The sequence below is a fragment of the Elephantulus edwardii genome, unplaced genomic scaffold, assembly GCF_000299155.1.
Source record: "Elephantulus edwardii isolate Elephantulus edwardi_28Jun2011 unplaced genomic scaffold, EleEdw1.0 scaffold00326, whole genome shotgun sequence".
NCBI lineage: Eukaryota > Metazoa > Chordata > Mammalia > Macroscelidea > Macroscelididae > Elephantulus > Elephantulus edwardii.
The window spans coordinates 2,464,451-2,486,972 of record NW_006400076.1 but is presented as its reverse complement, the minus strand read 5'-3'; the positions used below and the strand labels follow the sequence as shown (position 1 = coordinate 2,486,972).

The following is a 22,522-nucleotide window of genomic DNA, read 5'->3' as shown; positions in this document are numbered from 1 at the left end:
CTCCTTTGCTATCCCTTCACCTTTCCAAGCATGATGTCCCTCTTCAAGGAATATCCTCTCCTAGCAACATGGCCAAGGCATGTGAGAGGAAGCTTTGTCATCCTTGCCTCCAAGGAGAATTGGACTGCACTTTCCCTAAGCCATAGCTGCTTGTTCTTTTGACAGTCCCGTGGATATTCAGTATTCTTCTTCAACAACATGCGGGTGGGGTTGGGGACAACGAACTTGATGCCTTTCAACCAGCAAAAGAAAAAAAAAAGAGCACTGGCACAGTTTTCTCTTATACAGACCTCTGTGCCTGCACAGGAGGGAAAGAAGAACGGTAAGGAGTGAGGAAGGAGAGATGTGATGACTGTGATGTTCTATGACCAGCCCTGACAGGAGAGAAGACGGACGGGAATGGGTAAAACACAGCGACCGCGGCCGGGCCAGTCTCTTACCATAGTGAGGGATGATGGCCCAGGCCATTGCCGATGCGTAGATGCCACCGATCATCCAGAACATGCAGAGCCAGCTCAGGTGCTCCCCTCGCTTCTCCCGGGCCAGCACTTCAGCGAAGTAGGAGAACACTGTGGGAATGGCTCCTCCGATCCTGCAGAGATGCAGATAGGAGATGTGAGAGCTGGGCCTGAGCAGCAGGGGTGAGATCCTCTAACTCTGCTGACTGCAGACGCCCTTCCCCTCCCAGCAGATGGAGTACTGACTTTCCCCCTCATTCTATAACCCTAATGCTATGGCCACCATGTTTAAAACAGGTTTATTCTTCCTCCTCAAACTTGCACCTGCAATGAAGATATGCCCTTCTTGTTGCCTTATTGAAAATGGGTGTTACAGACATTGTATGCTAACTTAAAGGTCCAAAGCCACTCAGCAGGGCTGCCAAAGAGTTTCTGTGACACCCAAGCAGATTGACTTGACACAACTAACAAGAACAACAGCAGCAAATCTGAGATTCAGATGGGCTTTCTGCTTACTGTTGAATCTTATACATGATATTTCTTTTTAAAAATGAAGTGCAAAAATGAATGAGTGGAAATCCAAAATCTCTGTAAGTGTTCATTAAAATAATAATAAAAAAAATCTCTCGGGGGAAAAAAGTGACAATTTTTGGATGGGCGTTCTCCTCCCATGTGATTTACTGCCTCTGAAAATCCACTGGAGGGTCAGCTCTGAGTAGGTTCTAACTTGATGACATACAACAACAACAACAACAACAGTGACTACTAGGGAGCTCTGGTGGTGGCTTAGTGGTAAGGAATTTTGCTGTTGTCGCAAAGGTAAACTCTTCAAATACCCCAACTACTCTGGAGAAGAAAGATGGGCAATCTCCTCCTGTCTGATTTACTGGCACTGAAAACTAGCTGGAGGGTCAGCTATGGGTAAGTTCTGACTCCAGAGCAAACAACAACAGTGAACATGAACCTATTTCCTAAAAGGATGTGATGGGTTCTTTCCATGACATGGGGGCTTGGGAAACAGCTTCGAACACCTGTGTGGGGCCATCTGTAGTTAACACTTACTCTTTGCTTCCACGCAATGCTGGGCCCTTCAGCATGTTCAGGCTCTTGTGCCAACGAACTAACATAGTTGTTTCCTAATCTGTTATGGTCCCCGCCCAGGAGACATCATGGCTGATTGGGAGAGAGACACTGGTGGAATGAGAGACGGAGCCACTGGTTTATTTACCAGCAGGATAATACTTCCTTTACTCTGAGGTACTTATGAGAACTGCTGCTGATGCTCTGTAGAGATGACTCTAATGGTGACTTCTCAGACATCCTACATTGAGTTTTCAAAAAAGGTCCAAGAAACTAAAATTTTGCTTGCTCTAGGGAGATAGGAATAAACTCATCAAATTTCAAATAGCTCTTGACTCTAGTGTTATGAACTGCTGTCTTATGAAGGAAGACCTGCTCTGGAGCCAATTCTGACACACAGTGACCCCATTTATCTGAGACGATAAATGTTTATGGGAGGAGACTGCCCATCTTTCTCCTGCACAATGGCTGGTGGATCTGACAAACTTTTGTTAACATCCTGACACATTACCCACTGCATCACCGGGGACCCTTCCTACAGCATCTGGTATTCCCAGGTGGTCTCATCCAGGACTAGCCAGGCCCTACTTTACTTAGCGACACAGATCAGATAAGATGGAGTGTGTTCAGGATGGTGTGGTTGTAGACCACAGAGTAAGGGAGTATGGAAAAACACTACTTACATCTTTCTAAGCAACTTGCTACTGAAAAGAAAAAAAATCCCAAAAACAAACAATAACCTCAAAACCAAAACACCTCACTGACATAAACAGATGGTGAAAATAAAACCTAGTAATACTGTTAAGAGAAGTATGCACTAATATTTTATGCTCAGATTTCTGAAAAGGGCAGGTGGGGACAGCACAAGAGAGGAAGACCCTTGATGAGATAGATTGATTCAGTGACTGGGATAACTGGGGTGTGAGGGGGTGATGGTGGTGTCAGAAACAATAAGATTGGCACAGGATAGAGCAAGCTTTAGGGCTGTGGTACACAGAGTCGCTATGAGTTACAGGTGACTCGACAGCACATAACAACGACATTGCTATTGACATTTCCTATAAATATGATGTCAAGGAATAGCACATGTGCTTATCAAAATTGGTCTTTTTTATGCTCTGGGAGATGATCAAGAGGTATTGGCAGTGACCTTAGAAAATTCAATTTAGGGAAAACTACATCTGTAGCAAACTAGATGCACCAAATGGAACTTGGGCTTTATAAGGTCATTCCGTTGCAGCTGGTCGGTCCCATTAGGGAGTAATTTCACGGATTTGTTCCTGATTGAAGTGATGCAGTAGCTAACCACAACAGGGTATGGACACACTTCATAGGCCAGTGTTTTTTAAACCAAAGGTTGCAGAGATCAACTTATTTTGTTAGATATTGTTGAGTATATTTCTACTCATAGAGACCAACTCATATTCTATGCAACAGAAAAGCACTGTCCGGTCCACCTCTTCAACAAATGGTGCTGGCAAAGCTGGACTGCTACCTGCAGGAAGCTGACACAGGGTACACCTCTCACATCACACACAAAAATCAACTCACAGGGGTCAGAGGCTTGGAAGTAAAGCCCAAACACATAAAGCTCATAAGAGACAAACTGGGATCAAGAACAGAAAGCCTAGTCTACAATATAAAGAGACTGCCAAATACAGCCAGAAATTCACAATCTGAAGAGGACAAAATGGATGAATGGGATTTTCTAAAGATTAAATCCCTGTGTGCATCAAAAACTTTTTCCAACAGGGTGAAAAGAAAACCTACTGACTGGGAACAAACATTTGGCAATACCATCTCTTACAAGAGTCCCATAATGAAAGTTTATAGAATCCTCCAGGGCCTCCACAAGAAAAAGACTGATAACCCAATTACAAAACAAGAAGAAGACATGGAAAGAATTTTCAAAGAAAATATTCGAATGGTCAACAGACACATAAAGAAATGCTCCAAATCTCTGGCAGTAAGAGAGATGCAAATAAAAATCTCAATGAGATACTCTCTCACTCCAGCAGCAGTGGCAAAGTTTAGCAGGGCAGCTAGTAATAAATGTTGGAGACGATGTGGCGAGAAAGGAACTCTTTTACATTGCTGGTGGGATTGTAAAATGGTACAACCACTCTGGAAGGCAGTTTGGTGCTTCCTCAAAAACCTAAACATAAAAATTCCGTATGACCCAGCTATTCCACAAATGAATGGATTGAGAAGTTGTGGTACACTCACACAATGGAATACTACGCAGCACGCAGGAGCAATGATTTTGTAAATTACTATCTAACTTGGGAGGTACTGGAGAGCATTATGCTGCGTGAAATAACTCAGTGCCACAATGATAAATACTGTATAAAACCATTATTTTAGAATGAATATAATGATCCAACGTGTGTGTGTGTGGGGGGGGGAGCAGAGGGATGAGGATTGTGGAGTGGGGGTGGAGTTGCACAATTTGATGGGTGGGGGGATCTGTGAAGGAAATGGGAAGGATGTTTTGTGAAAAATAATGCATTTAAACTTTGTAAATAAATTGGTATTAAATAAAACAACACTGTATGGTCCTGTGCTTTTTTTGCAATCATTTCTATATTTGAGCCCACTGTTGTAGTCATTGTCAATCCATCTCATTGAGAATATTTCTCTTTACTGCTGACCTTCTAAATATTAAAAAATATTTTAAGAACTTAAAAGATGAAAATTCTGTAGCCTAGTTGCAAGAAGCTGTGCTGCAATCCTGAAGGCATGTGGTTTGAGGCCACCAGTTGTTCCACAGCAGAAGGATGAACAATGTCCTCCCATGAGATTAAGTGACTCTGAAAGCCTGTTGGAGGGTCAGCTATGGGTTGGTTCTGACTTTATGGTACGCAACAACCACCACCAAGTAGTAAGTATTGCTTCATGAAACGTGCACTTCTCTTACACAGATTATATATATATATGTATATACTGTGGCCTAGTGGCAAGGAGCTGTATTGCAATCCTAAAGGTATACGGTTGGAGGCCACCAGCTGCTCCACGGGACAAGGATGGACAATCTCCTCCTGTGCGATTAACTGCCTCTGCAAACCTGCCAGAGAGTCAGCTATGGGTTGGTTCTGATTTGACAGCAAACAACAGCAACAACAATGGGTTGAAGTCTCTGTGGTATAAGCCATTAACGTGCTTGTTTGGCTGTTAATCCCAAAATTGTGGGTTTGAGTCCATCCAGAGACACTTCTAAAGAAAGGTCAGATGACCTCCTTCTGAAAATCAGCCACTGAAAACACTAGGGGACCCAGTTCTACTTTGACAGGCATGAAGTCACCATAACTGACAACTGGATTGATGCAAAATAAATTGGGGAGGGTTTCTTAAGGGATAAAATGTATTACAATGTGTTATTTTAGAGCAAGAGTTGCTCTTAAAAGATTTTACAAATTACTAGCTTCTATCTTGTCTTCTGAACTATGAATGCAGTTCCAAATACAGCCCAAGGCAGCTAAGTAACACCATTCACTGGGGTAGCTGACAAGTTCAAGTCTACCAACCAGACCTTCCAACAAGAAACAAAAGCCAGAGGGTTTCCAGATTCTCTTGTCTGTGCTATTTAATTTGTTTTGTGTTTTGCCTGACTTTTTAAGGACTCATACTATAATCAACACTGTTCATTCATTCGCTTCTTTATACAAAGCCAATTGTTTAAGAACTAGTTATCAACAAGGATCTAAGAATTCACATTGAATAAGACATAAGCCCTTGCCTTTTTGTGGTTCAACTCACAGCTGATCAAACAGCAAAAAAAGGAGTGTTATTCTGAATACTCTATTTTGTGAGGGTTACATACAGCACCCTTCATAGTCATTCTGGTGAATGTCTCTATTTTCAAAAGACTCCATTGCTTCTGGATATTTGTTCACTGCAGGACAGAAGCCTCCAAGCTGAGGTTAACTGTGTGATATGATGACATTGTTGTGTGCTGTCAAGTCAGAACTGACCCACAGCAGACCCTCCAGCAGGTTTTCAGAAGCAGTAAATTGCATGGAAGGAGTCTGCCCATCCTTCTCCTGTGGAGCAGCTGGTGGATTTGAATTACATAGTAGTTTACATCAACTGGGAGCCACAGAGTTGTGGGACAGGCCATTCCATGAGAAAGATGTGTTAGCAATTAGTGTCAGTGGGTGGGCTCTGCTGTCCCTTCCACTCCCCTAAAGCTGATCTCTGTGACCCATTTTGGTAGATACTTCTTGGTGTCAACTGATTTTGCCTCCATATACATATGACAAAACCCGTATATAGAAGAAAGGAACACTTTCCAGGCTGGAGCCATTGGGTTTTCATTGGATGATTTTCAGTCAGGCCTTTCTTCCTGGTCTGTCTCAATCTAGAATTCCTCTGAAACTCATCCAGCAACACAGCAGTGAGCAAACCTCCCTGAACAGAGGGGTAATGGCTGCACGTGACATGCACTGACAGGGAATTTTGGTTGTCCTTCATGGCAGGTGAAAAATTCAACCACTAACCACTAAGACCCACTAAGACCTCACAGTAGATGCAATACATACAAGGTGAGATAGGATTTGAATCTACAGGTGTGTGATTTCCCCCATCCCATGCAGTGCAGACATTCTTCTGTGCCATAAGCCACTGCCTCCGGTGAAGGGAGTAAAAGGAATAGACAAATTAGGGAGGAGGCTGAGCCAAGGGAGGACAGAGAGAAGAAGGGGGTTTCAGAGTGGAGAGAAAGCTTCCACCCACATCCTATCCACAAGGGCATGACTGTTGCTGGAAAAGCAGCAGAAAAAGTTTTCTTGCAGACTCTGTGATTGGAAGCAGCAAAGACAGTTTATGTGCAGACAACCGTGACTGGAAGTGTAAGAATAGCCTATGTGCCCACTCCAATGATTAGAAACAACAGAGGGAGCCCTCATGCCAACCCCTGTGATTAGCTAAAAGGCAGTGGCAAAATTCAAAGGGACCAGCCCTAACTGGACAAAGCCTACCCAGGCTTCCCTAACCCTATAAAATCCCTCAACAGTAGCAGCCCAACGTGACTTCCTCCTCCAGGAACCGCTCCCACCTCCATGGGAGTTTCCTTATATATTTTCTCCAACAAACTTTGCCCAATCTCCTTCTTAGCCCAGCTTGTGTGGTTCATGAGTTCATTCTTTGATCTCCGGACTACAACCTGGAGCAAGTGGTGACATCTAGTGTGTTGGCCAGGGACTCAGAAAACAGTAACCAAGGGCCACAGGAATAATGCTGGTGAAGTGGGTAGCATTCTACATGCATAGAGAGACAATCTACAACACTGACATTTCACCTCACCAGTAACCGCTCCATCTGTCTACCCATTTCCAGCTAACTGTTCCTGGGCTTCTTAAACACCAGTGAACCTCTTGGCAGTTGCCATTTCTGGATTTTAAGCCCAGATATTTAGGTTTCTACGGCTTATGAGTCTGCATGATTTTAAGTCCACCTGGTGAGTCTGTGGTGGATGGTTTGGGGACCTCACTTGGTGAAGCATCAGGACAGGTCAACAATACTGACTCTTGGTGCATCTGTGCCCTTCCAGCTGGCTTGCCATTGCACTGCTATGGCTGCGCTTCCCTCAGAAACTGAGGGGCTCAATCTCAAAAGACAAAGCCTTCAGCTCTCTGATTGAAGAAGTTAACTTGATAAAAGCCCTTGCTTTACTTTTTCAAACTTCCTGCCCTCAGGGTCATCAAGACTCTTTTCACCTGGGAGGATCAGAAGATGCTCTTGAGGCAGTGAACTCCTCTCTAGTGTTCTCTCAGTTTGCACTGAATTTGACCTCTGCTCACATTTTCGTTTTTGTCTTTGACTTGACTAATGAGTTCTATCATATAGCTAATATGAGTCTCAAGTAGCTATTCCCCTAACTAGTCCTCTAGGAAAGGAATATTAATTTGGAATCTCCTCAGTTAAAAGAATTATTGTTATATGCTGTGAGTTGTCTTCAACTCATAGTAATCCTATTCTATAGCTCTGAATTCTGCCTTATCCTGAGCCAATCTCACTGTCTCTGACACATCTACACTCATTACCCGAGTCACTGTGTCAATCCACCTCATCCAGGGTCTTCCTCTTCTGTGCTGCCCCTCCACCCTTTCAAGCATGATGTCTTTCTCCAAGGAGTGGTCCCTCCTGGAAACATACCCAGAGTATATCAGATAGAACTTCAAAATCCTTACCTCCAAGTTGAAAGAATACAGTCCTCGAAACATAAAAGATTATATAAAGTTCAACAGCATTTTGAACAGATTTTTAAATGTTTTCATTAAAATAATTAAATGCAACCAAAATACTTGCATTTAAACAATGCAGAACACATTACTGGGCAATAAAATGTCGAAGTCAAAATTATTTAATGCTACTCCTTTTGTCACTTTATGTGAAAACATTTCCATTTCCCTGCATCATAAATTGCCAGGTTCCTTAATCTGGAGCTTCACTTTCCAATGCAGAAAAGAGTCCCAGTTTTTATCAACTTTTCACACCCTAATTAATGTTCCATCAGGGCTCTGGACATTCTGTGTGTAATAGCTATAACTCACACTTCATGAAGGTACAATTACCTGTCAGGATACGCCAGCCCCTTCTGAACTGAGATAAATTTACTCCAGGGTGGATAAAATTGCAAATGGAAGATTCTATGTTTGCTTGTTAATTTAAAATAAACCATTGTTGCATTGCATAAGTGAGTACCAACTTTGAGGGGCTTGATAAGCAGTCCAGTTTATTTTGATCCAGTGTCTCTTTATAAAGGAAGGGATTTTTTCCTCCATAAGTGCCTTTCAATATCTGTTTGAAAAGTAGACTGTAAAAGTACCCTAAAACCAAGAGATAAATGAATCTGAAGACGAGAGGATTCTCCCTAAATCCTTTGCAAAGTTCTTTGACTCAAAGAGAAAAAGACATTTCTTATTGCAGAATGATCATCTATATTGAGGAAAACATTCTTCATCATCTTCCTGCTAGATTCTTTAAGCAGAAAGAAAATACTGCAACAAGTTGTAGTGCTAACTATTCCAAGGGTTCCCTACCCCATCAGAATGCTTGGACATTGTTAACACTGGAATGAAAACTTCCTGAAAGTAGATGTTATAACATTACTCATCTCCAACCCTCAGCACCTGGCTCAGTGGATATACATCAAGGGTTTACTCAAAAAGAGCTGGATCCCACCAAGCCTCCTCTAGGAATGTGTTTTGATGCGTTCAATATCTCCAATGAATAAAAAACATACAACTACTTCCTTAATTAATATGACAAAGGAAGAAGTAGTGGTGCTGATATAGAAGTTCTGATAGCAGTGGAGTCCCCAAACAGCTCCCGGATTCCTCTATGCCTTAGCCACCACAGCCACTCCACTTTTCAGATTCTTTGAAGGCCTATCTCCTGAAAAGAGGTCTCTTGGGACTGCTGATCAGAAGAGACTGGACAGTTCCCCTGGGCATTTCTGGAATGTCTAAGGAAATGACACATCTTTCAGAGAGAAAAAAAAGGTAGCTAAAATGATGATCATTATAAACATTTAAATAATAGACAAAGTAGAAGTGTTATGGAGAAGTTTTAATGTATTCTCACAAAAAAAACTGATACTTTCTCTACCTGATCATTCTCTCTCTCTCTTTCTGTCTCTCCTTCTCTTCCCTCCTCCCCACGTCTCTCTCTCTCTCTTGCTCTCTCTCTCTCTCTCTCTCTCTCTCTCTCACACACACACACACACAGGGTCCCTAGGTAGAATAAAGAGTTGAATGCATGGTAACTAACAGAAAGATTGGTAGTTTAAACTGGTCCAAACCAAGCCAGACACACCTTGGAAGACAGATGTAACACACTGTTTCCAGTAGCCTTGACAACCCTTGTACAGAATGAGCTACTATGAATCAGAATTAATTTGGAGGCAACTAACAAGAACATTAATCTCAAGATTTCCATTACTATTTTCCCTTAAGAGTTTGTGTGAAGGGCAATATATTTTGTTCTTTGTTTCATGAGAATATATCATGAAGTAATTAAAAAAAATTTAAACGGCAAAGCTCAAATCCCTTTTATCAGTAGTTCTTATGTAGGTGTGAGTTTGTACCCTCAGAACATCTGGAAATGTCTAGTGATCTTCAGTTGTTACAACTCAGGCTGGGGGCCTCTGGTGGGAAAGGTCCAGGATGTGGCTGAACACCCTGCAATGCACAGGAAAACCCTCACAATAAAAACGGGCCCTAAATATCAACAGTGTGAAGGCTCAGAAACCCTTGTCATGGATTAAATGTTGTTTTGTGCTGTTGAGTTTCCTGCGACCCATAGCGATCACCCATAGCGATCCTGTGAACAGCAGCTCTGAAGCCTGCTTTATCCTGAGCCAGTTTCATTGTCTCTGACACATTACCCCAGTTACTGTATGGATCCATCTCATCCGGGTCTTCCTCTCCTGCACTGTCCCTCTACCCTTCCAAGAATGATGTCCTTCTCCAAGAATCAGTTCCTCCTGACCACATGCCCAAATTATATGAGACAGAGGTTCAAAATCCTGGCCTCCATGGATTAAACGAGGAAAATGCTTTGTTTTATAATAACAAAATTCATAATATAAGATATGAAATGATTCTTTCATTTCATAATGCCTGATAGGTAACACATCTGGATTTAATGAACATGAAGGGGTTTTGTTTATTTGTTCACTATATAATGATCAGTTTGTTCATTAATTCTACAGTAACTGTTGAAATCTGCTCAAGTTCATTGTTGACAGAACAATTACATAAATTAGGCAAATCAGATCCAGGTGGTTTAGAAAGGATTTTTTTTATGATTGGGTATCACTTATTAGATGTCAAATAAAGTAAAATGTTAACTACTCTTGTTAATAGGAAACTCAGGGACAATAATATGTGAATCTGTATCTTCGGAAGATTAGCCAGCTTTTCACCTGCATACAAATTCTAGAGAATGAAACTGACACAAATGAAATTTGTTCAGAACGTTGAATGTAAGGGTTAGGTTTCATTTTCAGTGTCTCCTGATACCCATTTTTGTTTTTCCTTGCTTCTCTGTGTGTAATGAACTCGTGCTCTCTTCATGGATGATACCCTTGATGTCATCTTACATCTCATCTTGGTCTTTAATCATTGTTTAATCAATGCCTCAAACCTATTCTCAAGATGACTTTTGAATTCAGGTGGGATAGACTCAAGGTCACATTTGGTTCTTGTGGATTTTAGTTTTTCTCAGCCTCCACTGGAATTTGCATATAAGTAATTGATGGTCTGTTTCACTGTCAGCATCAGGTGTGTTTTGACAGTTGCTATTGAGCTTCTCCAGCAGCCAGGAAATCAAAGGATAAACTGCATTAGGAAACTGTGCTGTCACAGTTTCCAGAGTACTGAAGAGCAAGGATGTCATTCTGGAGATTAAGGTGTGCCTGATCTAGGCCATAGTCTATGCAATTACATCAGAAAGCTGGACAATGACTAGGGATGATGGAAGGAGAATTTCTGCCTTTGAGCTGTGGTGCTGGAGAAGAGTATTTAATATACCATGGGCTGCTAAGAGAACAAACAAGTGATGCCAGGCAGCTCCTTGGCGGCAAGGATTCTGAAGCTTTATCTGACATACTTTTGGCATGTTGCAAGGAGGGAGCAGTCCTTGGATAGGGACATAATGCTTGGGAGGGTAGAGGGACAGTGCAGGAGGGAAAGATCCTCAATGAGATGCAATGACTCAGTGACTGGAGGAATGGGAAAAGGTGTGTTGGAGACGGTGAGGTTGGCATAGGATAGGGTAGGGTTCAGAGTGTTGTACATAGGGTCACTATGAGCCGCAAGTGACTTGATGGCACCTAAAAACAACAACATGGTCTTGTCAATCATTTCTTATGAGATATCTGAGAGCTGGAGAAATGAATAAGGATGACAGAAGAAGAGCTGATACCTTTGCGTTATGGCATTGGAGAAGAGCCTTGAATATCCCATAGACTGCCAAAAGAACAAAGAGTTATATCTTGGAGAAATTACGGTTAGAATGCTCGCTGGAGTAAAAAAAAAAAAAAAACAAAGCTTTCATCACATACTTTGGTATGTGGTTAGGAGAGGCTGTTGCTTGGAAAATGACATCATGCTTGGAAAGGTGAAAGGTTGGTGAAAGAAAGGAAGACCCTCAACCAGTTTGATTGACACACTGACTGCAGTAATAATAGGCTCAAGTATATCAGAATTGATGAGGATTGCACAGGATGGGACAGGGTTGAAACTGTTTATAAGGTTCCTATGAGTCATACTTGATTAGATATCACTTAACAACAACAACAAGAGTTGGGTTTATTCTCTAAGCAATATTACTTAGGGATTTTAGCAACTTTAACCAGAGATATTTACAAATGACATGATTCTGCACTTAAATGCAGTCACAGAATAAACCGGGGCCCTTTTTTTTCATGTGTTTGTATACACATGCCCACAAGAAACACATACACACATCAATAAGTCTATACATGAGTCAATATGGAGCATCTGGTAAATATCATAAAATACTTAAGTTACTTTCTTCTTCAAAAACCCAAGGCAAATTCACAAGTAGAATACTATGTAAGGCAAAGATTTTGTTATTGTTACCTCTTACATGAAATATCAACTCTGTTACAAAATTTGAGATATTTAAGTTTAAGATAGTAGGATGAAAGAGAAAGGCAAACACTACCGTCTATATGAAACACAGTAGAAACTGAGATAGCTGACTGCCCTAATCCCTGTAAATTTCACTGTCTCACCTCATATTACTCTAGTTCAGAACAGCAACTCAGTAGTGACTTCTATTTGCCTTTGCACGTCATGACAGTGATTTATGCTGATAATTCCAGCAAAGATGGAGAACAGCTTAGGTTTCTGCAATGAAAAGGGGAGGTTAGAGAGGAAATGAATAAAACTCAAACAAAATCCCATTACCACGGAGTCTATACTAACTCAGCAACCCTGTGTTGTTTGTCTGTTGCCACTGGGTTGTCTCCACTTCAGAGAAACCATACGTATAACAAAATGAAATTCTCCCTGATCCTGTCCCATCTTCCTAATCTCTGCTGTGGTTGATCCCATTGCTGTACCACTGTTTCCTTCCACCTCACTGAGAGCCCTGCTGCCCTTCATGAACCCTGTAGCATGATGTCCCTTTCCAAGGACTGGTCCCTCCTGATAACACAGCCAAAGATTGTGAGGCAAAGTCTCACCATCTTCCCTTCCAAGGAGCAAGGAGTAGGACAGAGTGGAACTGACCCACAGGGCTTCCAAGGCTGTGGAACCCACAGGGAACTTAGCTGCTAACCCAAACGTGGCATAAAGGTGGTTCGAATACAGCAGCAGCTTTGTGGAATAAAGATGGGCATCTTCCAGACCATCTATTTTGTTGTTTGTTAGGTGCCTTCAAGTTGACTATGATTCATAGCAACATATGAACATTGGATTTGAACCTTGCCCTCTTCTGCGCCAGCCTCATTAGCTGATATACTTGAGCCCACTGTTAGAGGGACTATGTCTGTTGACTTCCTCTCTATCTCATAGTTGTCTTCCTCTCTATAGCTGATTCTCCATCTTTCCAAGTATGATGTCCCTTTTGAAGGATTTGAACGATTGGCTCCTCATAACAACATGCCCAACTTATATGAGGTGAAGTTGCACCATCCTTGCTTCCAAGGAGCATCCTGGTTTCATTTTCTCCAAGACAGACTTGTTTGTCCTAAAGAACAGAATATTCTAAAGGCAGACTGTTCAGTACTCTTCTATGACATCACAGCTCAAAAGCGTCAATTCTTCTTCTGCCATCCCTATTCACTGTCCAATTTTCAGATGCATAGAAAGTAATTTAAAAGGCCATGGCTTGAATCAGGTGAATCTTAGTCTTTAAACTGACATCTTTGCTTCTTAACACCTTAGAGAGGTCCTTGACAGATTTCCCCGATACCATGTCTTTTTATTTCTTGACTGCTGGTACCAAGGATGTTGATAGTGCATCCAAGCAAGATGAAACTTCAATCTTTTCTCCATCTACAATGATGTTGCCTATTGATCCACTGGTGAGGATTTTTATCTTCTGAAGGTTGAGATGTAATCCATATTGAAGGCTGTAGCCTTTGATCTTCTGTAGCAAATGTTTCAAGTCTTTTTTCTTTCCGCAAGCAAGGCTGTGTCATCTGCATAATGTAGTTTGTTGAGTCTTCCTTCAATCCTGATGCCATATTTTCTTCATAAAATCCAGCTTCTCAAATGGTTTGTTTAGCATACAGATTAAATATGTATGGAGAAAGGATACAAACCTGACACACTTTTCTCTTGATTTTTGAACCATGCAGTGTTCCCTTATTCTGTTCCGACAACAGATTTGGTATGAGGACAGTTAAGTGCTCTTGGATTCTCATTCTTGTCAGTGTTAGCCATAATTTGTATGATCCACACAGTCAAATACATTTACATAGTCAAGAAAACACAAATAGCCATCCTTCTGGCATTGCCATTTACAGCCTCAGAAAATTCCCTGGAAGGTTAGCTACGAGTCTGTTCCAACTTGATGGTAATGATTGAATTGTCTAAATTGAAACATTTATGGAAGAGATTGCCATATCTTTGTCTCATAGAGTGGCTGAGATGTTAAAACATTTGACTTTACCATCAGCAGTTGGGCACTTTAACCAGTATGTCATCAGGTCTTGAAGTATGTCATTTCCATAGAGATATTACAGAATTCCTTACTGGATCTGGTTCTGAGAACTTCTCCTGAGTAATTCTGTTCTGCTGTATTTCTCCAGTGAGCATGCATCAAGGAATAATTTTGTTTCAATTTTGCCAAGTGATTGTCAAACAGTCCTTTTACTGCAACTTCCCTTCCCATTTCCATTGAGAAATAGAGCATTATATAAAGATCATAATTATAAAGAGGAAGTTAAATAATCATTGTAGAGTCACATGCTCCATATAGATAAAACGCGGAGTCCATCAAGACCTGATTCTAGGTAACTTTTATTTTTTTTTATTTTTTTGTTTGTTTGTTTGTTTGCTATTTTTTTTTAGGTAACTTTTATTAACACAAGTATTGAGTTCATGAAAAAAAAGTAGTAAATGCCAAAAATAAAAATTACAAACAATGTGATTTAGCCTTGGGTAACAACAATAGGAGACACTGAAGTGCCAGGAAAATTGCTCAGCAACCCTAAGAAGAGTCATTATGGTTTAAATTGGGCCTAAAAAGAAGAAATTAAAGCCACAGCCCAACAGATGAACCTTCAGTTGACATCTACTTTCTAAAATAGACAGACGATCTCAGACCTTGAGGTTGCTCTGAGGTTTAGATGAAAGAACATAGAGCTAATTTTTTGAGAATTGGCTATGTTAGCAAAGAAAGTGAGTTTGCTGTATTGATTAGAAGGCACTTGTTTGTTACTAATAATTGAGTTTGGAAACAGGTGGAGGACACTCCCTGGACACCTCAGCAATCATCAAAACAAGAATGGGAATCTCCTTTGCACAGAGGAAATGTTAAGTGTGACTTTGGCCCACTCGATCTCCAAAGTCCTCAACAGAACAATAATTTATATCCATTGATATGAGCTGGTGATATTTTACTCAATATAAATGACAAAAAAGGACTAAAAAATGTTATTTTAAAGTATTGATCTGGGTCAGCAGCTGACACACGTGTCATCAGCACACATGGCTCTGTTCCAGTCGATTCACTAGGCACCTGTATTAAAAAGGTTTAGTGTGGCCTGGATTGCTCTCCTACCTACAGCACTAGATCGAGCCCCAGCTGCCTGGAAGGCCCCCCCCCAACCCTCGCCCCTCTGCCTGAAGGCATCAGCCCCTCCACCTGGTGGCTCTGGCCCTGCCATCTGGACCACCGAACCCTCCGCCTGGATTATGTGGCCCCACTGCTTGGATGCTCCCGCTGCCCACCTGGATGCCCTGGCCCCACTGCCTGGAGGACCTGTCCCTGCAGCCCCGTCACCAGGACGATCCCACTCGTCATCTGCAAGCCCAGCCCCACTGTCTGGAGGATAACCCACTATGGCCCTTCTGAACTGCTCCAGGAACAGCAATATCACAGGTAATCACATTTCCTCTCCCCTCCCAGAGCTTGGGAGTCTTTAGCCCTAGGCACCCTGGAACTGCCAAGCCCAGCTGCAGCAACTGCCTGACAGAAATGACTGCTGACTCACAGGCCATATCTCTCCTAAACTGAAGCAAATTTGAGTCAAAAACTCAGTTCATTTATCATCACATCCTCTCCAATATTTATTTGCTGCCCTTTTAAACTTTGCCACAGTTACTGGAGTGAGATGGTATCTCACTGTGGTTTTGATTTGCATCTCTCTTATTTCCAGTGATTTGGAACATTTCTTGATGTGTCTGTTTGTCATTAGAATATCTTCCTCTGTGCAAATTCTTTCCATGTCTTTCGCCCATTTGGTAATTGGGTTATCAGCCTTTTTCTGTGGAGGCTCAGGAGTATTCTGTAAACTTTTGTTCCAAGATGCTTGTCTGAGATGGTATTACCAAATGTTTGTTCCCAGTTGGTAGGTTTTCTTTTTACCCTGTTGGAAAAACCTTTTGATGCACGCATGGATTTAATCTTTAGAAGATTAAAGATTAAGATTAAATTCATTCATCAATTTTATCCTCTTCAGACTGAATTTCTGGCTGTATTTGGCAGTCTCTTTATACCTTGGACTAGTGGTTCTAAGCTTCATCCCAGTTTGTCTCTTGTGATCTTTATGGTTTTAGGCTTTACTCCCAGGTCTCTGATGCACCTTGCATTGACTTTTGTGTCTGGTGTGAGAAAGGGATCTTGTTTCGGCTTTTCGCAGGTGGAAGTCCAGAAGCATTTGTTGAAGAGGTTGTCATTTCCCCATTTGATATCATTGATTTCCTTGTCGAATATCAGTTAAAAGGAACTCTTATACGTTGTTGGTGGGATTGTAAAATGGTACTACCTTTCTGGAAGGCAGTTTGGGTCTTCCTCAAAAAGCTAAACTTAGAATAAACATTGTTGTTGTTGTTATTGTTGTTATGTGCTGTCAAGTCACCTGTGATTCATAGCGATGCTATGCACAACAGCCCTAAACTCTGCTCTATCCTGTGACAGTCTTGTTGTCTCTGATACACCTACCCCCACAACCCCAGTCACTGAAAAAATCCATCTCATCGAGCATCTTGCTCTCTTTCGCTGTCCCTCCACCCTCCCAAGCATAAGGTCCCTCTCCAAGGACTGATACCTCCTTGCAACATGTCCAAAATAAGTCAGACGAAGCTTCAGAATCCTTGTCTCCAAAGAACAGCCTGGATTCACCCTCTCAAGCACAAACTTGTTTGTTCTCCTAGCAGTCCATGGTATACTCAATACTCTTCTTCAGCACCACAGCACCTGGAAAAGAACTCGCAGTCCTTCTCTGGCCTGTTTGGAGGCTCGTCCAAAATAGAGGAAGCATGTGCAGTCTATGCCAGAGCTGCAACCATGTTCTAAATGGCCAAAACATAGAGAAATGCCATAAGGAATGCTTTCTGCCAGACAGCCCAGCTGCCCCTGCAGCTCCAGAACAAGCCTGAGGCCTCCATCTGCTCGTGGACACAGGCAATGGCTTTAAGAAGATCGACCTCCAAGAGGCCATTAACAGTCTGATAAGAGCAACTGAGATCTATACCAACATGGACGTTCACGATTATAGCCAATCATCATATCTCCACTGCTGAGATCTATGAGATAGAGCTGATGGACACTGAGAAGGCCATCACCCACTATGAGCAGTCCACGGACCACTACAAAGGTGAAGAGTCCAACAGTTCAGCCAGCAAGTGTCTGCTGAAGGTGGCCAGCTATGCTGTGCAGCTGGAGCAGGATCAGAAGGCCATAGACATCTACGAGCAGGTGGGGACCAAGGCCATGGACAGCCCCCTACTCAAGTACATAACCAAAGTCTCTTTCTTCAAAGCAGCCCTCTGCCTCTTCTGCATTGATGTGTCCAACGCCAAGCTTGCTGTCCAGAAGTTCAAGGAGCTGTTCCTGGCCTAAGCTGCGAGTGCAAGCTGATAAAAAAGCTGCTAGAAGCTCACAAGGAGCAGAACATAGACAGCTACACTGAGGCAGTGAAGGAGAATGATTACATCTCACAGCTGGGCCAGGGGCTGACCGCCATGCTGCTGTGTATCAAGAAGACCCAGGGCGACGAGGAGGACCTGTGCGAGGTCTCCTGGCCCTGCCTGCTTCCCCCTCTGCTCCCCCAGCCCACACTCCAGTGAGGATAGATCGCCAGTGGCAAGAGTGAGGCCTGGGCCTGGTGAGGCCTTCCCACCCCACCTCACCCCACCCAAACATCACTGACTGTCCTTGCATCACCCCTCACTCCTGCCCATTGCTTAAGTCCTGTCTCCTGTGCCTTTCTCCACCCCCAAAACCTCCCAGTTGTACAGAATTCTCTAAAAACCTCAATCACTGAAGTCACTGATGGGACCCGAGGTCAACTCCTCATCCCCAGACCAACTGAGTGGGAGGAGGGTTTCTGGGGGCCCAGGCCTCCAAGCTGAACTCTGAACACTCTAGCTGCCTACCCCAGAGGGACTCCTACCCCCCTCCCCCTGCAGCCCCAGCCTGTGGGATTAGACTTGGCCCTGGAGCATAGGGGGGTCCCCCTGGTACTGCCCTCTCTCTGGCTGCTCCTCCCCTATCGCTTTGAGATTCCTCTGGTCAGAGCTACAACTGCCACAGAAGAAAAATTAAAAACTCACCACTTTCTTGGTGGGGCGGGGTGGGGGGGGGGAATCTTAGCCTCCAAGAAGCTTGGTTTCACCTTCTCAAAGGCAGACCCATTTGTTCCTTGGCAGTCTATGGTATGTTTAAGACTCTTCTCCAGCACCACAACTCAAAGGTATTGATCCTTCTTCTGCCATCCTCACTCACTGTCCAGCTCTCTGACACATAGCAAGTAATAATGAAGGTCATGGCCTGGATCAGGCACACCTTAGCCTCTAGAATGACATCAGTGTTTTCAGCGTTCTGGAGAGATCCCTGACAGCAGATTTTCCTAATGCAATTCATCTTTTGATTTCCTGACTGCTGGTGCCAAGAGTGTTGACCATGCAGCTGAGCAAGCTGAAGCTGTTAAGAACATCAATCTCTTCTCCATCAATCATGGTGCTGTTAACTGGTCCAGTGGCGAGAATCTTCATCTTCTGAAAAAATGTTCTTTAATGGTTATCAGAGATGAAAAGGTGAGAAAGAGGGGAACACTTATTAGGTTGGGTACATATATTAATTTGTTGTTGTTATGTGCCGTCGAGTCGTTTGTGACTCATAGCGACCCTATGCACAATAGCCCTAAACCCTGCTCTATCCTGCGCCAACCGCACCGCCTCTGACACACCCATCCCGATTACCCCAGTCACCGAATCAATCCAGCTCATAGAGGGTCTTCCCCTCCTGCGCCGTCCCTCCACCCTCCCAAGCATGATGTCCCTCTCCAAGGACCCGTCCCTCCTGGCAACATGTCCAAAGTATGTCAGACGAAGCCCCAGAATCCTTGCCTCCAAGGAGTAGTTTGGTTTAATCCTCTCCAAGATGAATCTGTTTGTTTTCTTGGCAGTCCATGGTACATTCAGTACTCTTCTCCAGCACCACAGCTCAAAAGCATCCACTCTCCTTCTGTCCTCCCTAGTCATTGTTGAACTCTCTGATGCATAACAAGCGATTGCAAATACCATGGCCTGTATCAGGCGCACCTTAGTCTCCAGAGAGACACCATTGCTCCTGAGTACCTTAGAGAGGTCCCTAACAGCAGACTTTCCCATCGCAAAACGCTTTTTGATTTCCTGACTGCTGGTGCCAAGAGTGTTGACTGTGGAGGTGAGCAAACTGAAGCAGTGAACAATCTCAATCTCTTCATCATCCATCCTGACGCTGCCAATTGGTCCAGTGGCGAGAATCTTTGTCTTCTTGACATTGAGCCTCAGTCCATACTGAAGGCTGCAGTCCTTGACCCTTCGCAGCAAGTGCATGAGGTCCTCCTCAGTTTCAGCAAGCAGGGTTGTGTCATCTGCATAACGCAGATTGTTAATAGATCTTCCACCAATCCTGATGCCACAATTCTCCTCATAGAGCCCAGCCTCTCGGATAATCTGCTCTCCATACATGTTGAAAAGGTATGGAGACAGGATGCATCCCTGGCGTACACCCTTCCCAATTTTGAACCATGCAGTGTTATCCTGCTCTGTTCTGACTACTGCCTCTTGGTGCAAGTATAGGTTTTGCATTAGCACAATTAAATGTTCTGGGATTCCCATTCTTCTCAGAGTCAGCCACAGTTTGTTAAGATCCACAAAGTCAAATGCCTTTGCATGCATAGTCAATGAAACACAGATAGACATTCTTTTGGTATTCTCTGCTTGCAGCCAAGATCCATCTAACATCAGGAACAATATCCCTAGTACCATGACCCTTCTAAACCCAGCCTGGACTTCCGGCAGTTCTCTGCTGATGTGCTGTTCTAATCGTTTTTGGATAATCTTCAGTAGAATCTTGCTTGCATGTGAAATCAATGACACTGTTCTGTAGTAAATATAAAATAAGAATTTAATATAATTGGCAGCATCAGTATGGATGGTGAAAAGATTGAGACAGTTAAAAGTTTTCATTTACTTGGTTCCACAGTCAACACTCTTGGTAACAGCAGCCAGGAAATCAAGAGATGCATTGCATTGGGAGAGTCAGCTGTGAGGGACCTCTCAAGAGTACTGAAGAGCAACGACATCAGGCTGGAGACTAAGGTGTGCCTGATCCAGGCTACCGTCTTCCCAGTTATGTGCTACGCATCAGAGAGTTGGACAGTCAGTAGGGATGACAGAAAGATAATTGGTGCCTTTGAGCTGTGGTGCTGGAGAAAAGTGCTGAATATACCATGGACTGATAGGAGAACAAACAGGTTTATCCTGGAGAAGGTGAAGTCAGAATGCTCCTTGGAGTCAAGTATTCTGAAGCTTCGTCTGACATACTTTGGGCTTGTTGCAATGAGGTCCTTGGAGAGGGACATCATATTTGGCAGAGTGGAGGGGCGGTGAAGGAGAGGCAGACCTTCGATGCAATGGATCAATTCTGTGACTGGAGTGGTGGGAATGAGTGTGTTTGAGATGGCTAGGTTGGCACAGTATGGAATGGCGTTTAGAGCTCTTGTACATAGGGTCGTTATGAGTCACAAGCCACTCGATGGCACATAACAACAACAACAATAGGAAATTATATATAATATGGAGAAGGCAGTGTAACTTGACTAAGGTAGATGCACATACTGTGTTCAAGAATAAATAACAACCAATCCGGTGAGGTGGGGTAATGTGGGCATAAACTAATGGTGATTAATTTTATAAAACACAATGTATGGGAATGATAGTATAAGATAAAATGTAAGGAGTGCATGAAACACAATATATACAAACAAAACACAATGTACATGAATTTTGTATGCAAACCAATATAAAATAATAATAATAATAATAATAATAATAATAATAAGATTTTTTCTGGTCAGAAAAAAAAGAATAAATGACAACTGTTGTAAATGCCTGAGAGGAGCTCTCATGGTCGAGAGGGTACGAAGATAAGTTTCCAACTTAGAGGCAGGCAGTGCAAGTCTATCACCTGCTCCAAGCACATGGCATAGCCAATCTACTCCTGTGTGTTGTATTAGCCCCTGAAAACCCACTGGAGGATCAGCACTAAGTAGCTTCTCACTAGACAGTAATCAGTTTATTGAGTCTATGGTAAATGCTCTTTAATGTACACAATTTTGCAACAATCGTAATTAGCAAAATATACTTAAATGGTTAAATAACAATTACAAGCAACCTGCCACTGTTGGGTTTATTCCAAAACATTTTGACCTTACAGTACAGAGTAAAATGACCTCATGGAGTTTCTAAGGCCATACATTTGTTATAGAAGCAGATGGCCTCACCTTTCTCCTGTGAAAAGAAAGGTTCTAACTTTTTCACTCAGTACCAGAGTACTTACCAACTATATCACCAGAGCTCCTCAGGAGAGTGCTTACGTGTGAGTATAATGTCTGGGTATGGGAAGGTGCATGGCAATACATGATATGCATGTATAGGTATGTTGGTGGATATACAAACACACACACACACACACGTAATTAGTTGTGCTGAAAGCCAGTGGCTCCGTTGAAGAAGGATGGTCAATCTCCTCCCATGTGACTAAACTGCCTCTGAAAACCCAGTGTAGGGTGAACCATGGGGTAGTCCCACGTCGATGACACATACAAACAACAATAGAGAAAAAAAAGCAAACTATTATAACAAAATATGCAGAGAAACATAATTGGAGAAGAAAAAGAAAAGAACTTGCTCAACATTTCCGAAGGTGAAAGAACTGAAAAACAAATTCAAGCTTTGAGTTGCAATACTTAAAAGTGGAATGGGCAACATCCTGAATGACCCACGAAGCATCAAAAGAAGATAGAGGGATACGCAGAGTCACTGTACCAAAGAGAACTGGCCAACATGGAAATGTTTCAGAAATGCCATATGATCAAGTGCGAATGGTAATTAACGAAGAAGTTTAAGCTGCACTGATGGCTTTAGCAAACAAAAAAAGGCCCTGGAAATAAATTAATACCAATTGACATGTTTCAAATGACACATGCAACCCTGCATGTGCTCATTAATCTATGCCAGTAAATTTGTAGCACAGCTGCCTGGCTGACTGAATGGAAAAGATCAACCTTTTTCCCATTCCCAAGAAAGATGATCCAAAAGACGGGAAATTATGCTGTTATTGTTGACTGCCTTCGAGTTGAGCACAACTCATAGTGATCCAATAAACAAAAGGCCTGAAGCCCCTCTACAACTATTGACATTTTATCAAAAAGTTCATAGAGTCTCCAGAGGCATTTTAGGAAGTGGATGCCACTCCTGCTTCCAAAGTGGAAATTGTTGTTGTTGTTGTTA

At 42.7% G+C, this 22,522-nt stretch overlaps 1 protein-coding gene and 1 pseudogene across 1 annotated transcript in view; one reads left to right on the top strand and one right to left on the bottom strand.

The window, feature by feature from the left end:
- Positions 1–395: 395 nt before the first annotated feature.
- Positions 396–22,522, bottom strand: part of LOC102875104 (synaptic vesicle glycoprotein 2C-like) — a gene marked incomplete at its 3' end in the record, with an annotated part of 132,516 nt that continues 110,389 nt past the window's right edge. Inside the window, exon 3 of the mRNA XM_006901441.1 lies at positions 396–592. Within this exon, the coding sequence (XP_006901503.1) occupies positions 396–592 (197 nt within the window). The remainder of the gene's footprint in view (positions 593–22,522) is intronic.
- On the top strand, positions 15,581–17,809 carry LOC102869434 (annotated as a pseudogene).